Source organism: Sturnira hondurensis, unplaced genomic scaffold (genome assembly GCF_014824575.4).
Source record: "Sturnira hondurensis isolate 20B ecotype Veracruz unplaced genomic scaffold, ASM1482457v3 Scaffold0018525, whole genome shotgun sequence".
Taxonomy (NCBI): Eukaryota; Metazoa; Chordata; class Mammalia; order Chiroptera; family Phyllostomidae; genus Sturnira; species Sturnira hondurensis.
This window is the reverse complement of record NW_028091156.1, coordinates 13,771,894-13,786,289: the sequence shown is the minus strand read 5'-3', so window position 1 is coordinate 13,786,289 and position 14,396 is coordinate 13,771,894. Positions and strand designations below refer to the sequence as shown.

General features: G+C 49.1%; 1 protein-coding gene across 1 annotated transcript; it reads left to right on the top strand.

The window, feature by feature from the left end:
• Positions 1–206: 206 nt before the first annotated feature.
• On the top strand, positions 207–14,122 carry CCSAP (centriole, cilia and spindle associated protein). Its single transcript, XM_037069447.1, has 3 exons — positions 207–745; positions 8,879–9,147; positions 10,466–14,122. Exons 1-3 carry the CDS (start codon positions 337–339, stop codon positions 10,640–10,642), a joined length of 855 nt encoding a protein of 284 aa, XP_036925342.1. The 5' UTR covers positions 207–336; the 3' UTR covers positions 10,643–14,122.
• The last annotated feature ends 274 nt before the right edge of the window (positions 14,123–14,396 follow it).

Genomic DNA, 14,396 nt, shown 5'->3' with positions numbered 1-14,396 from the left:
GGTCGCTGGGTGCGACGCCTCCCGGACAGGGGCCCCAAGGCCCCGCCCTTCCCCGAGACTGGCCGTCCGCTCCTCGGCCCCTCCCGCGCCGCCCCACTCCGCGCCCCGCCCCGCCCCTCCTCGCCCCGCCCCCTACCGGCGCGTCGCCCCGCCCCTCCGCGCCCCGCCTCCTCCCGGCGCTCCGCCCCCGCCTGCCTCGCCCGGGCGGGGCCCCCGATTTAAATGTCGCGGCGGGCCCGGCGGTCGGAGGGGTAAGGCAGGCCTCTGTGTCGTATCCCCGTCCCGTAGGCGGCGGCGGCGCGGGGTGGCGGGCACTCGGGGCCGGCGGGCGGCACCATGTCCCCGGGCAGCGGGGTGAAGAGCGAGTACATGAAGCGGTACCGGGAGCCGCGCTGGGAAGAGTACGCGGTGTGCTACCGCGAGCTGCTGCACTACCGCCTGGGCCGCCGGCTGCTGGAGCAGGCGCACGCGCCCTGGCTTTGGGACGACTGGGGCCCGGCCGGCAATTCGGACGACTCGGCGTCGTCGGGCGCCGGGAGCCCCACGCCCCAGTGCGCCCGGGCCTCGCCGCCACCGCTCGCTGAGGCCGCGGCGCGGGAGGGGCCGGTCGCCGGGGCCGCGAAGGCCCGGGACGCGGAGGCCGGAGACGCGGAGGCCCGGGACGCGGAGGCCCGGGACGCGGAGGCCGGAGACGCGGAGGCCGGAGACGCGGAGGCCCGGGACGCGGAGGACACGACTGTGCCAGGTACCGGGCCCGGGAGGGGGTGCTCGCAGGCCTGGATGTGCTCTTGGCATCTGAACTGCGCCGCTCTGTTAGTTTCTTGCAGCGCTCTGCTTTCCTTTTTCTTTTTTTTGGATGGAGAATCTCCCCTCCCCCACGCCCCCTTGACAAAATAAGGAAGATGTCAACCCGCCAACGTTACCCGCCCCCCTCCTTTATTTCCCTAATCAGGTGACTTGAGCCAGCCGTGAACTCAATTGAAGTGCCCTTGGCGAGGTTCGGGTCTTCACGCAAGGGCCGAGGTGGCCTTAGGGAGCCAGTGAACCCCATCTGTTTATTCCTAAGCGCCCACTTTTTAATGAGGAGCCCAGCTTTCATCAGATTCTCAAAGGTGACCCCGAGAGGTTAAGAACCACCGAGCTAAGCTTTCTGTCTTGTGAATGGGGCTTTTGTTTTCTGTGTGAACTCCTGGGCCCAGCCGCGCTGTCCCTGAGAGCATTTTGCATTTGTTTACGCAGACTGTTGCGTAACACGGGGTGGGTGGGAGCATGTGTCTCGCCGGTGCTGGGTCCCCTCCGCTGCCTGCGCACCCACTCACCGAAGGTGCGCATCCTCCGGCTGCCGCCGCGTGCAGGGGGAGCCGTGGCTGGGAATTCGGCTCTTGGATGCTGCGCGCGTGCTGTGTGTTTCAGCCCTGACGCTGCACCTCCTTTCCTGCGCACAGTCGGGGGCAGAGTCGGGGGCTCTCAGCATGTGAGGCCGGGTGGATGCTCGCTGGTGCAGGGGGCTGTGTTGAAAGCCTCGGACGCAGTTACCAGTGCCTCCTTCCTGCCACCCTCTAACATTGGCCAGACACCACCAGAGAGGGTCACTCGATTTTAAAGAGGCTCTAGTGAGAGAAATAACTAAAATTTACTGAGAGCATGTTACATGTCCACTGATCTTAGAATATGTATTTTCTCAGTCAAGATTCAAAACAATGCTAAGAGGTAGAACCATGATTTTTATCTCGATTTTATAGATGAAGACGTGGAAACGCAGGATAAACGAGGAGTGACTTTTTGTTTATTTACCAGACTGTAAGCGGCAATCAAGTCAGACTCCACAGGCAGGCTGAGGAGGAGAGGAAGTTCGTCCCTGAGCCGGGCTGCTTTGCTCTTGTCATACTGTCCTCGGTGCATGTGGCGGGGGTTGCCTCGCCATCCTCGTGCTACCTGTGAATCCCCACAGACTCCTGACTACTTGTTATAGAAGCTAGATAACCACTAGCTTCAGCGATCAGTGCTAGAAATTGGGCTAACAGAAGGCGGACGGGGTAGGGGACATGCCTTGCAGTTTATTCCTGTGGGTGCTGATCTCTCGAGCTGTCAGTTACATTCCTGAGTATAAAAGCACAACTTTTAGACGTCATTGTCATTTGGATAGTGCCTGTGTTTTTGCCCAAGTTCACGATTAGTACGGTTTCCTTAGAGACTGAATCCTGCCAGCGGCTAAGGTCAGTTATTTGTGTTCCACTCGTACTTCTGGTTTAAGCATCAGGGAGAAGGTGGGACGATTTCTGCTCTCAGGACTGTCCCACGCAGGGTCTTTGCTTTGGCCCTGCCTGTCTCAGCCTCTCCTGATGCCCGAGTCTGGTGCGATTGAAAACCCTTGTTTTTAAGTGGGTGGTTTTATACACTAGAATGATGAGCACTCTTGAGTTTTTATAAAATGTAAACGTTTAGTTCTTGTTTTTACTGAAGCCATATATGCACATAGAATCATATAATTCTCTTTTAAATTTTTACTTATTGATTTTGTTTTTTTAAAGGGAGAGGAAGGGAGCAAGGGAGAGAGAAGCATCAATTTGTTGTTCCACTTATTTATGCATCCATTGGTTGATTCTTGTCTGTGCAACCTAGTGTTTCTGGATGATGCTCAAACCCAGTGATCCCTAAACTTCTTGGCACCAGTGACTGGTTTTGTCCGCTGGTGGGGAGGGGAGGATGGGAGGCAGAGCTCAGTTCCTAACAAGCTGTGGTCCTGAGCCTAGGGGTTGGGGGACCCCTGCTCTAACCAACCAGCGGAGCCATCCAGCCAGCGCCAAATCATATAGTTCTATCTGGCTTTTTGCAAAGATAGAGCAGGTCCCTACCAAACACACACACCAGTAATCACTCTTTGGGTACCACTTCCTCTGCCTCTGGTTTTCTCTTTGGTGTTTATTTCTATTTTTCAAGGTAACATTGCTTTCTTCGACATGTCTTGACTTTTAAAGTTTTTAACATTATCTGCTGGCTCTCTCTTTTTTATCCTCTGTCCCAGCCCATGCACACCCACACCCTCTGAGATGCGGGATAGGCATCAAGGAGTGTGTTAGCTCCACAGGTAGCGTCTGCAGTAGTGCACCTGTGCCCAAACCCGTCCCACCTACCTTGTTTGCTGCGATTCCCTTTTCTTTCTTTCACAATCCAACCCGCACATCAGGTTCACTATCACTCTGGACATCTGAAGACATCTCTCCCAGGGCCTCTGACCTACTTCTTTTGGCTCGGTGGCTGTTCTTAGCAGCTACTGCCTGGTTGAATCTTGGGAGGGCCCTTGGCCACCGCCCTGGGACTCCTTGGCTTCTTTCTTGGGTGGGAGCCTCTGTTGTGTGGATTTCACATCATCTCTCTCTGTTGGGGCTTATCTTCAGTCGCTTCCTGAAACAGGGTGTGTGAGAGGTTAATTTTCTGAGACCTTGCGTGTCAAAAGATAGCTTTATTCTACCCTCCTGATTCAGTGAGTCTGTGGCTGGGCAGGGAATTCTAGGTGGGAAGTATTGTCTTTCAAAATCTGGAGGTGCCAGGGTGTGCCTTGTCTCTGCCCCATGCTGTCTGTGGCCTCAGCTGGGAGGCCCTAGGGTTGGTGGCTGTCTGCTAGGACACTTGGCATGTGACATCTTCTTGTGCCCGGCCTTCCTCCTAACGTGCTGGCTGGCCTCCAAGAAAGAGTGTCCCTGAGAGAGAGCTGGGCAGGTGCTGTATTGTCCTTTACAACTTAGGGTTGCACATAACACCTCTTTGACCCTGGGTTCAAGGGCAAGAAGCACCGACCCCAATTCTCAATGTGGGCGCGTTTCTATGATGTCGTCAGAGCATCTGGGCAGGGCGCCGATGGATGCTGGACCTTTGGAAAGGGCAAGCCACCACACCAGCCTGCTGGGGGATCTGGCACCTCAGGTGCTCGTTCTGTCTGCGGGTCAGCTCGTGTCCCCGTGGGCCCTTCCCCTGCAGGGAGGTAGGGTGCGTGCCCCTGCGAGGCCACTTCTGCCTCTCCAGCTACACTCCATCTTGCAGTGTTTTACTGACACTGTCGGTCTGAGGTCATCGCCTTCCTAGTTCTTGTGGGTTTATACCTGTTTCCTTCACTCTAGTGGGGTTTGGGGAGGAAGGGACTACACACATATGTCAGTGCACACTTGACCCGAATTCCCCACTTGTTCTCTTTTCACTTTTTATTTTGTACTTCCTTCTCTCCTGGTCAGCAGCGCCAGAGGTGTATGAATTCTATCAGCCTTTTGCCAAGCTGACTCTCGGCTACATGGGTTTTCTCCATTGCGTGTGCGTTGCATGCCGACTCCGTGGCCCTGGGAATGAGTGGCGTCTGCACTGCCCGGCCTCGGTAGCCCTGCTCGGCCGCAGACTTGTGTCTGTGGCTTTTGTGGAGCCAGTCAGGCTCGTGTTTGGTCTTCTTTGTTTATTATATGTTTTCGTTCACTCAAGGTCTTTTTTCCCTGAACTGTGATTTTCTTTGGGCTTATTTTTCTGACTTTTAAAGGTGGATGCTCATCATTTGCCCTGACTTTTTTTTTGATACATATAGGATGGGGAAAAGTAGGATTACAGTTGTTCATATGGAAACTAATACAATAGTTAGTAGGTAATAATACAGGAGTAAACTCTTTTTCATACTCCCAACAGTGAACCTACTTTTGCCCCATCCTGTACTGGTTTCAGGCCATGAATGTCCCTGTGGTTACTGCTTTTGCTGTTTCATGCAAGTTTTGTCATATAGTATTATTATTCCCTTAAGCACATTTTCTAATTTTCATTATGATTTTTAAAATATTCCCCCCCAAATTAATAAAGTTTAACATTTATGCTAATAAGATCAGGATTGAGAAAGGAATGCCCTCCATCACTACTTTTTAATTTAAAAAAATTTTTAAAAATGGGAAAAGGTACACAATGCAGCTTACCATTTTGGTGTTTTGGAAGCTCTGGCATTGAGGGCGTTCACATTTTCGTGCAGCCGTATTATCTGTTTTACACTAAAGTTAAAGAACATGTTCTATGTGATTTCAGTTTTGTAAATGCACTAAGATGTGCTTTATGATATTGGATATGCAAATTTTTCTAAGTGTTCATGTTTGAAAAGATTGACACATACACATATCCAGTAGGTCCAAAGTGGTAATTCTGCTATTCAAATACTTTAGAAAAACCAGACTGTTCAATGAAACTTTGGGTGCTGATGGACATGCCTTTTGTTCGCACCGCCTTACGGGGTGGCCCCCACCCACATGTGGTCACTGAGCACTTGAACTCTTACAGGTGTAATGAGAAACTGACTCTTTAATTTTAATTGATTTACACTTGTGTTTAACAGCCACGTGTGGTGTTAGGAGCTTTTGTATTGGACAGCACAGTTCTAGATGAAATCTAGTTTTGTTTGAATGATCGTTACTGAGAAGGGGGATTTTATTTAATCTTCTACCATAAAGGTGGTGAACAGTTTTCATTTGTCTGAAAATGTCTTTATTTTAAACTTTTTTTTTAATAGGATTTTGAAACATAGACTTAGGTACACTTATCTTGTACCAGGCACTGTTTCCATAGTCTTATAAATATTAATGTTACAGCAGTAAGTCCGGTCCCTTCTGTCCTTTCTGTCTTTCATCTCCTGCTGATGCAGACACTTTCGAATGCGTCTTTTTTCTTTAAGTCCAGGGGGGTAAACACAGTGTTGTTATAGTCTGTGAACGGTAATCACCCTTCCATCGTCCCTAGTCTTTTGCTCCCGCTGGTCCCTCCTGCTGTCTTCTCTTTCTGTGCACTGGCCACCCCACAGCGCACTCAGAACGGTGTGTGAGAAGAGATTGTAGGAACGAGGTCAGGCCTCTGGTCCCCAGAGAAGACTTTAGTTTCCTGTGTTTGGTGGATACTGTTAGTTGTTAACGTCGCCTTTCTTGGTTATCCGTGACAGAAGGGTTGGCCCAGGAGCCCACTGCTACCAGAATGGAGGTCTCCATTCTACTCACTTTGCAGCCCGACGTGACCCCACCCCGCACTCCCCTCTGTCACACATGAAACGGCCTGGCTGCCCAGTGCTAAGCCTGTCTTCATCCTCATCCTGCTGACTTCTCGTTGATGTTTGTGGCACAGTTAGCTGCTCTCTCCCTTGCTGAAGCTCTTTCCTCAGCTTCTGTGCTGGGTAGTTCTTCTATGTTCTGAGCTACTCTTTCTCTGTCTCCCTCTTGGGGCTTCCTTCCTCTGCCCGCCTGCTCCGTGAACAATGGCGTCCCCGGGGCCTGGCTTGCTCCTCTCTCCTCTGACTCTGCATTTCTTCCAGGGGACCGGGTTCACAGCTCCCACCTGCTCACTCGCAACCTTCTCCCATCCCACTGGTTTTCCTGAGCCCCCGATGAAAGGTCCAGCTGCTGCCTGTTTTGTTCTTCCAAGAGCATCTTACGCCAAGGTGCCAAGCACCGCTTTCTCAACCTTTGGCGAGCCATCTGTCAGAGGATGGCATGACCGCCCCCTCTAAACACCTGTGGGAGCTGAGGCCTCCCCTTTGCCTTCCAGTGCCCACCTCACGTCCGCTGTCTGTTTACCTGTGAGGCCAACCCAGCACTGTGGGCTCTCTGCTCCAGAGAGTCCTTCTTAGAAAGCATCCTTGGTTCCAGGTGCCCGCTGGTCTGATCAGTGTGTGGTTCTCAGCGCCCAGGTGAGTCTGAGCACTGGCCAGGTGTGTTGAGCTCTGTCCTGGTTGTTTCTTGCCTCTCCACCCTGCCATCTCTGTTGATGACTCACTTGGACTCTGCCGGGTTTTCCCAGCAGGCCCTTCTGCTCCTACCTCTGATCTCATGCGTCCTTCACATTCACAGCTAGAAGCCTCATTCCTCAAGTAGAAAGAGGACCATGTCATTTTTCAGCTCAGAATTCTTCAGTGGTTCTTCAATTCCAGGGTGCAACGAAATCTTCAGGGTTTGAAAGAGAGAGCCTTCTCTCTCCCTGCCTTCATCCACGGACTCTCTGTACCTGGCATTCTGAGCTACTTCTCTTTGTTCTTCTCCCTGTGCCTTTGGACAGGCTGTTCCCTTTTCCTGGGGTTCCCTTCCCTGTTCTTTCTGGCTGGCTCCAGCCTGTCCTTTGGACTAATCCATATTACCTTCTCCGGGCAGGCTTGGCTGGAAGATGTGGGTTAGATGGAATGGGACAGGAAGAGATGGGTGGGCGATGAGCCTGTGAGAATGATTGGGGCCGTTTTCAGTCTTTCTTGGGATTATAGCTGCACAGTCTTGGCCCCCTTCTCTTTTCCTTTGCCTTGGCCCCAGTGGGCTCCTTCTCCCACCTCCTAGATCCAGGGGAGGGAGACTGTGTGGACACATCCCTCAGAGAAACGTTTGAGCTGTGAGTGTGTGATAGAAAGGAAGGTTGCCATCCTGTGTCATCTCGGGCAGCTCAGGTGCTGGGTCTGAAGGTGCAGGGCACAGCGGTGCAGCGCATTAAACCCCGGCATCGGGTGTGCATTGTCTCTGTCTTAAAATATTTAGTAATAAACAAAGTGGTGTGGTAGAGTCAAGGCCATTGCCAATGACACGTTCATCCCCCAGTGTCTGGGCGGGCTGTGCAGGGGCTCGCTGTACTTTGAAGGGAAGGTGGACCTCAGCAAGATAAGAATTGTGACAAAAAGCAGTCAGGAATTAAAGTCTGTCTTTAAAAAGGGAAGAGAGTTTGGCATAGCAATCTGTGAAGTCATTGCTAGACCCGGACTCCGGAGCGTCGGAGGCGATGGGTGTACGGAGCCCCCGCTGCTGAGTGTACGTCTAGGCTGACACTAAACAAAGGCTCACAAAGGGTTCACACGGCAGAATGTAACCTTTAGAAAAAATAACGGGCTAATAAATGATCACGAATGGCAAGATCGTAAAAGGCAGTGAAGGGAAATGGTTCTGTTTGGGAGTGCTCACCCTGGGTGGGCTGCCCCGGCCCCCACCTGAGCTTCCCTGCTCTGCTGACAGATTGAGGGTGGTGTAGACGGTGCTCGTTTCTGTTGCAAGTGGAGGGGAAGCCGCCTTACCCCACTGGTTCTCTCTCTAGCTGGTCAGGCTGGGGATGCAAAGCTGTGCACCAGGTAAGTAACTATGGAAACCACACCCTATTGTGATGGGGTGGGGGGGTGCTTTCAAATTGAGGTCACCAGCTAGCTCTTGCAAGGAGCATGTAAGAGCCACACAGAGCATCCTCCCTGACTGGGGAACATCGGGCAGTAATGGAATCCTGGAATTTGAGTTGAGTGACTTACGAAGTCTCCTTGTGTAGCTGCTGGGTGATCACCGCAACATCCGGGTCTTCCCTGCAGCCAGACCTCCTGACAACGGATTGCAGTTGCTCCTGGGAGTTTGGAGGAAGCCATGAGGCCACAGCGTTCGCTTACTTTTAATATTTAATCTCAGAATAGGAGCTTTTGAGTAGGCTTGGTTCAGCCTTGCTGTATTTGTTTTTAACTTAAAAATGAGATAGACTGTCCTGGATAGTGTGGTTCAGGGGATGGAGTGCCAGCCTGCGAACCATCACTGGTTCGATTCCCAGTCAGGGCATGTGCCTGGGTTGGAGACCAGGTCCCCAGTAGGGGAGAGGCAACCACACGTTGACGTTTCCCTCTCTTTCTCCTTTCCTTCCCGCCCCCTAAGAATAAATAAAATCTTTTTAAAAAATGGGATAGACTGAAAATTATCAGATTGACTTGTTCCTGCTTTTCTGCCCAAAGGGAAACCTGTGAATTGAATTGTGTGAAAATGTCCCTGAGACCAGCATAATGTATTCTTCAACCCAAATATTTAAGGGAATTCTGTGTAAACCTGATTTTTAAAGCATTTTCATCTTGTTTTGTCTCCTTTTTAAAAAAAAGCATCACCAGTCAAAGACGTAAATGAAAAACCGGAAGGAGAGGTCATGACAAAAGAGACTGACAGATTACCCAGTGGCCCGAAGCCTCGACAACAGCCTAGCGCCTTGTTTGCTAGAGGAGCCAGGAAGGCGGTGAAAAGCCCTCAGAGATCATCAAGTAAAATAAAAGAAAAGAAGCATCCATTCGCTCTTTACGGGTGGGGAGAGAGGCAGATGGACACTGGAAGCCAGAAGACGCACAATGTCTGTGCTTCGGCCCCGGTGCATGAGGTGCGTGCGTGTGCACGCGCTTTTCTGCTTCTCCTCGGAGGGTGGGCTCGGCCACGGGCCTGTCCTTGGCTCTCGCACCCTGTGGTCGCAGAGATGCCCTAGGGGATGGTGTGGTGGGCCAAGGAGAGTCCAGAACTGGGCATCTGATTGGCAAGTGGGAGGATTCTGGAGGCTGGCTGCCTGGAGACCAGGGGGTTTTGCCAGGAGTTCACGAGAACCCAGAAGGTTTACCAACACTGAGCCTGGGGAAGAAGTGGATGGAGTCTGGGTTCTGGAGTTCTGGGGTGCCAGGAGGTGCCAAGAGGGGCACAACCAGGGCTGGGCTGCTCACCCACATTTGCCTTGGGCGTCTGGAGAGGTTTCTAGTCCCTTCAGCTTTGCTAACTGGTGTTTCCTGGGCTCCTTTGACATTGGTTTGCCTGTTAGGTTGCTACCCCTATAGCTCTTGCCCTCTGCCAAAGACCCCCCCCTTTGCTCCTGGGACTGAGTTTGAACGAGGGTGTTTCCCAGCCCAGATGCACTGGAAGACACCTCCCTCCACTCCAGGACGTCGGCTCCCCTCTGACTGAGGCTTGGCTCGTCCCTGTCTGTGTCCCGAGAGCAGGTCAGGCAGGGGCGTCCTCACGTGTAGGACCACCCAACAATTGCGTGGGTTAGTGATTCTACTGTTACCACTGCCCAAAGCAAAGAACGAAGGAAAGGAACAAAGAGAAGGTGCAGACTGTGTGGATTCTGGTTGAACACCGTAGGCACACTCTCCCCGAGCAGCCCTCTGACCCCCACGGCAGATGGTGTTGGAGCGGCGCCTCAGACGGCAAAGCCTCGGTTTAGCAAACGACTGGGCAGGGTTACGTTTAACCGGCTTATCTGTAGTATGAAATGCCTCACATGGTAAAATCCTTGAGGGTTTTTTTTTACTCTTTCGCTGTAAAACACTTCAAGTCCTTTAATGGAATACTTAGCCTTGCCTAATGCTAAGCAGATTCCATGATTTTCCAGAGGCGGTTTCTAGAGAGCCATGCAGATTCGTTGCTTAGCATTTGTATCTGAATTTAGTCCCATGGACGTTTTCTGTTGCTTGGTGTCACTGTCGCTGACAGTGGGTGCCCCGCAGCCTCGGGGGAACGGCCATTCTGGAGAAGCCTTGGTGTGCAGAGCTGCAAACCAGGGGGCTGGGCTTGCCTCTGCCCTGCCTCAGGGGGCCTGGGGTGGAGGCATCACAAATATTCTTGCACATCCATTCGAAAGCCACTCAGGTTATTATACTTCTGTTTTTGGACTCTCCTTTATTATACTTCTATTTCTGGACTCTCCTTAGATTCATGAATCAGCATTGCGGGCCAAGAACAGAAGACAGGTGGAGAAAAGGAAACTGCTCGCTCAGAGGCAGCGAGCTCACTCCGTGGATGTGGAGAAGAGCAGGAGGGTGAGGCCTTCCTCCTCGGAGGACCCGTGGATGACGGAGTACATGAGGTGCTACTCGGCCCGCGCCTGAGGGAAGCGGGCACCTTTCAGCAGTGTAAATAAAAGAAAGAGCAAACAAAACAAACGCGTTGGAAGGAACCAGGTTTAAGAAACCAGTGGATTATGCAAGATTCTTAGGGAATTGCCAACAGATTTTTCTCTTTTGAGGAACCCTGATCCCCGACCTCTGCAGTCGGGTGAAGTTGAAGCCATAGACATTTGGTTATTTATGAAGATAATTCCCATAATCTTTGATATTCTTGTAAGGGTTTTGTTGCAGAGCATCTTAATCTTTTAAGGTACTGACACCAAATGCCTTTAAATGGCTATAGATGCTTAACACTCAGTATTTTTTCCGTAAGTTTAGGTGGAGCTGGTTTTGTCCTGCCCCAAGTAACACTCCAGATTGAGCAGCCGGCACGCTCATTCCAACATCAGCACAGGACTCATCGGCCTTCGGAGTAGCTTTGTGAGGGAACGTCATGTCAAACGTGCATTCTGGCACTCACGGTGGTCCCCTGTGCCGTGAAACTAGAACTTCAGGCATTTCTGAGCAATTAAAGTTAGTTGTATTTCAGTTCACTTCACCCAGACTGCGATATTTAAAAATTATCTGGGCTTGGTGAGGGTTATCTTTTCTCTTTAAACCATCATCTAGATTCTGGGCACTTATTATTCAGTGGTTTACTAGTTCAAGTGCATTCCAGTGAAGAGGGCCGGTGCCGTGTGTCTAGAACAGCACGGAAGTCTCTTTTGAGTCAAAGATGGCTGTGCCACTTTTTAATTGTTTTTAGAGCACTTACAAGGAGTGGGTCGCTGGCCGCTGGCGCACACCCACGAGGGCTTTTGTTTGTGTCTCCTGTTACAGTCGGCAGTGACAGAACCGCCCTGGACTTTTATTGAATGAAACTGAGGTGGCCGGGCCTCCTCTCGGGACGCGGGACAGTCGGGTGTCCCCCAGAGATGTGGCCCATCTGCCTCCTGCACTCTCTCCTCCCCAGAACTCGCTAATAACAGCCTCGATGATGTACATACTCACTTTGGGTGGGAATACATTCCTAGCTAGTAGGTCTTGTGCAGAACTTCGTGTGAGAGGACGTTGTGCGTAGGTCCAAATGTAAGGGTGTGTATGTGTGAATGAAGTGCCCCTTCTCTTCAGTGAATACGTGTGCTTTGGGGAAGGAGAAGTGATTTGAAGAAGCTCTGGTTTCCATCCAGTGGAGACAGACTTTACAGGACGGATGAGTGCTAAGAGAGGAGAAAGGTACTTTGCCAACTTAGCACCTGGGGGTGTGGGAGGTGAAAGTTTGGTGTTTGATGTGAGTGTGAGCATTTCCTTGATATTTGTACTGTGGGTCTTTGAAGTATTATGATCACTTTTTAGAACACAACTATGTTTTAGTCCACATAAAATCTTCACATAATGTCAACTTACAACTGTAGTAAGCTGTGAAAACCATACTGAAGAATCATGAGCTTTAAAAAAAAAGACTTTTAAAAAATATTTTGCATCATTTTGTGGTGAGTTAATTCTGGTGACTTTTGCTGTTATTATTAAAGTCCTCAAACACTGCAGGTCTCTTAGAGGTCAAGTTAGTGTGATCATTGGATGGTGCAGCTGACTGTGGACACTGTCCTTTTAAACCACTTCCTGCGTGTTGGGGTTCAGCATTGTTCAAGCCTTCAGGTCGCACCTGACAATCTTAGGGAAGGGAAGGGAACCCCAGCGGGTAGCGCAGGCCCCCCGTGGACAGACTGCCTTAGAAACCCAGCTTCCTCTGGGCTTGGAGCAAGCCAGCCTCTCTCCTTTAGAAAACAGACTTGTACGTACAGAGCTTCCTAGTGAAGACTCTAGGGGGAGATCTGGAAAAACCTAGGAGGTAATATTGGCCATGTTTCCCCATTTTAAATAGAGGACAATTGAGCAAGGTTTTTAAAGTACTTTTAATGTGCATGAAGGACAAGTAAATCATGAATGAATTTTGACTCCCCTTCCTGTGTCTTACTGAAGTCATTAGGTTAGGGTTTCTTTTCTTTTTTTTTTCCTCTGTAGGGGTGCAAGTTAACTTTTGAGCCTATGAAATACTTCAAGTTGTAACAATTTGATGGACTAGAAACCAATGTGGTTGTAATCATGTTTCTAATTCTTGGGACAACTTGCGAGACAGCAAGATAGTTTAAAATTAACCTTTCATGTTGAAAAGCGTCAAAGTGCTTGAGAATCCAGTGATGTTTAAAATATGGAATAAAATAATTGCTACACAGACTCTGTTTTTAAAATTTTGGTTTTAAGGTTTTAATTAAAACAATTTCCACAAATGTGTTTCTGTGTTACTTTTATTAAGAGAAGTAATAGAATACTGGATGACATTTGCAACTGCTGGACCTGGGTGAATAAGTAAGTAGGAATTCAATTCTTTTTTAATTTTTGTTTAAAACCTAAAAGACTGCTGTTACTTACTTGGCACTTCTGGTTATATGTATACCACCCCTCCCCATAAAATTTCTAAGCACATATCAACATTTTGTAAGTTTACTGAAGTTATTATAATAAGGTATAGATTATCTTAATTGCTCATCTTGTAGTGGGCATTTATTTATGCCTACTACATATTAATAGTTTTATCATTTCTATACTAGGAAACTCAGCTAACTAAATTGCATAGAACAGCCACTGAGTTATTGGAAATCATACATCCAAAACAAAGTATTGCACAATTTACAGGTTAAAAAAAATCTTTAGTGTATTTCCCTCCTCCTGTAAATTGATAATGTTGTCCTGGGTAGAAATTTCAAACACGGATGTTACACTACTTGATATTTAAAATATTCAGAAGTATATTGGCAAAAAGGGAGTGAGGTGAAGCACATGTTAGAAATCAAAACTTGTTGACTACTTTGGTAAAAAATCGTTTAGTGGATAATTTGACATTCCATTGGATTAGATTAAAAATGGTGCTAATATTTATACAACCTAATTCTGTGATGATTTGGTATCAAACTGCTAATGCCTAACTCGTACAGTCCTTACTATTGTGTCGAGATCCGTGAAATAATTTAAAAGGGATCTGAAAAATGTGACCATTTGTGTGCATTTGGAATGGAGTTTTGTGCAGTAGTTGGAATAGACAGCTATTCGGCGTGAGTGTATGCGTGATCCCAAGTCCAGGAGCCGTGTGTAGATTTAGGGCTCAGGTTGGTTCCGTCCAAGCCTGCTAGTCTGAGTGGGAAATAGTTGCGCCTTTAGTGCTTTTTTCCATTTTGAAAGCACGCCTGAATGAAGACCTTAGAAGCTGCTTTTTGGACTGAAAAAAATAATTAGCAGCAGTCCCCATGTTAAAAGTTCATTCTGAGCGTTCCATGCACTTGAACGTTCCAAAGGAGCAAGGCGTGGGTAATCCCAAAGCTCGGCAGTGGGAATTTTAGCTTGTAGTTTGTAAGACCTGTGTATGGCTTTTTGCTTATGTTTAATGTTGTAGTTATTTGGAAAAATGTGAATAAAGTTACTTGATATTACAGGCTGGAATAAAAAAAGAAAAAACAGCCTTCTGTGTTTTGGGAAATTAATTCTGATTAGTACATCAATGGTTGGAAACAATACGTGATCACAGTGAGTCCTAAATGGGTTTTTCATGAGAGAAATGTTGAACAAGATGTGGTAGCTACATCGAGGAAAATGTTCCCCATTGTTCACCTCATACCTTCCTATTGCTTTGAAAATTGCAAAAGTAGTAGTGTATGGCTGAAATAATTTCAAAAGGCCCTGGCTGGTGTGGCTCGGTGGA

Excerpts from the sequence above, each read along its gene's own strand:
- CCSAP (XM_037069447.1), top strand. The coding sequence starts at position 337 with ATGTCCCCGGGCAGCGGGGTGAAGAGCGAGTACATGAAGCGGTACCGG. Across the intron at positions 746-8,878 it reads GGAGGACACGACTGTGCCAG|CATCACCAGTCAAAGACGTA; the intron begins GTACCGGGCCCG and ends TTTAAAAAAAAG. Across the intron at positions 9,148-10,465 it reads CTTCGGCCCCGGTGCATGAG|ATTCATGAATCAGCATTGCG; the intron begins GTGCGTGCGTGT and ends GACTCTCCTTAG.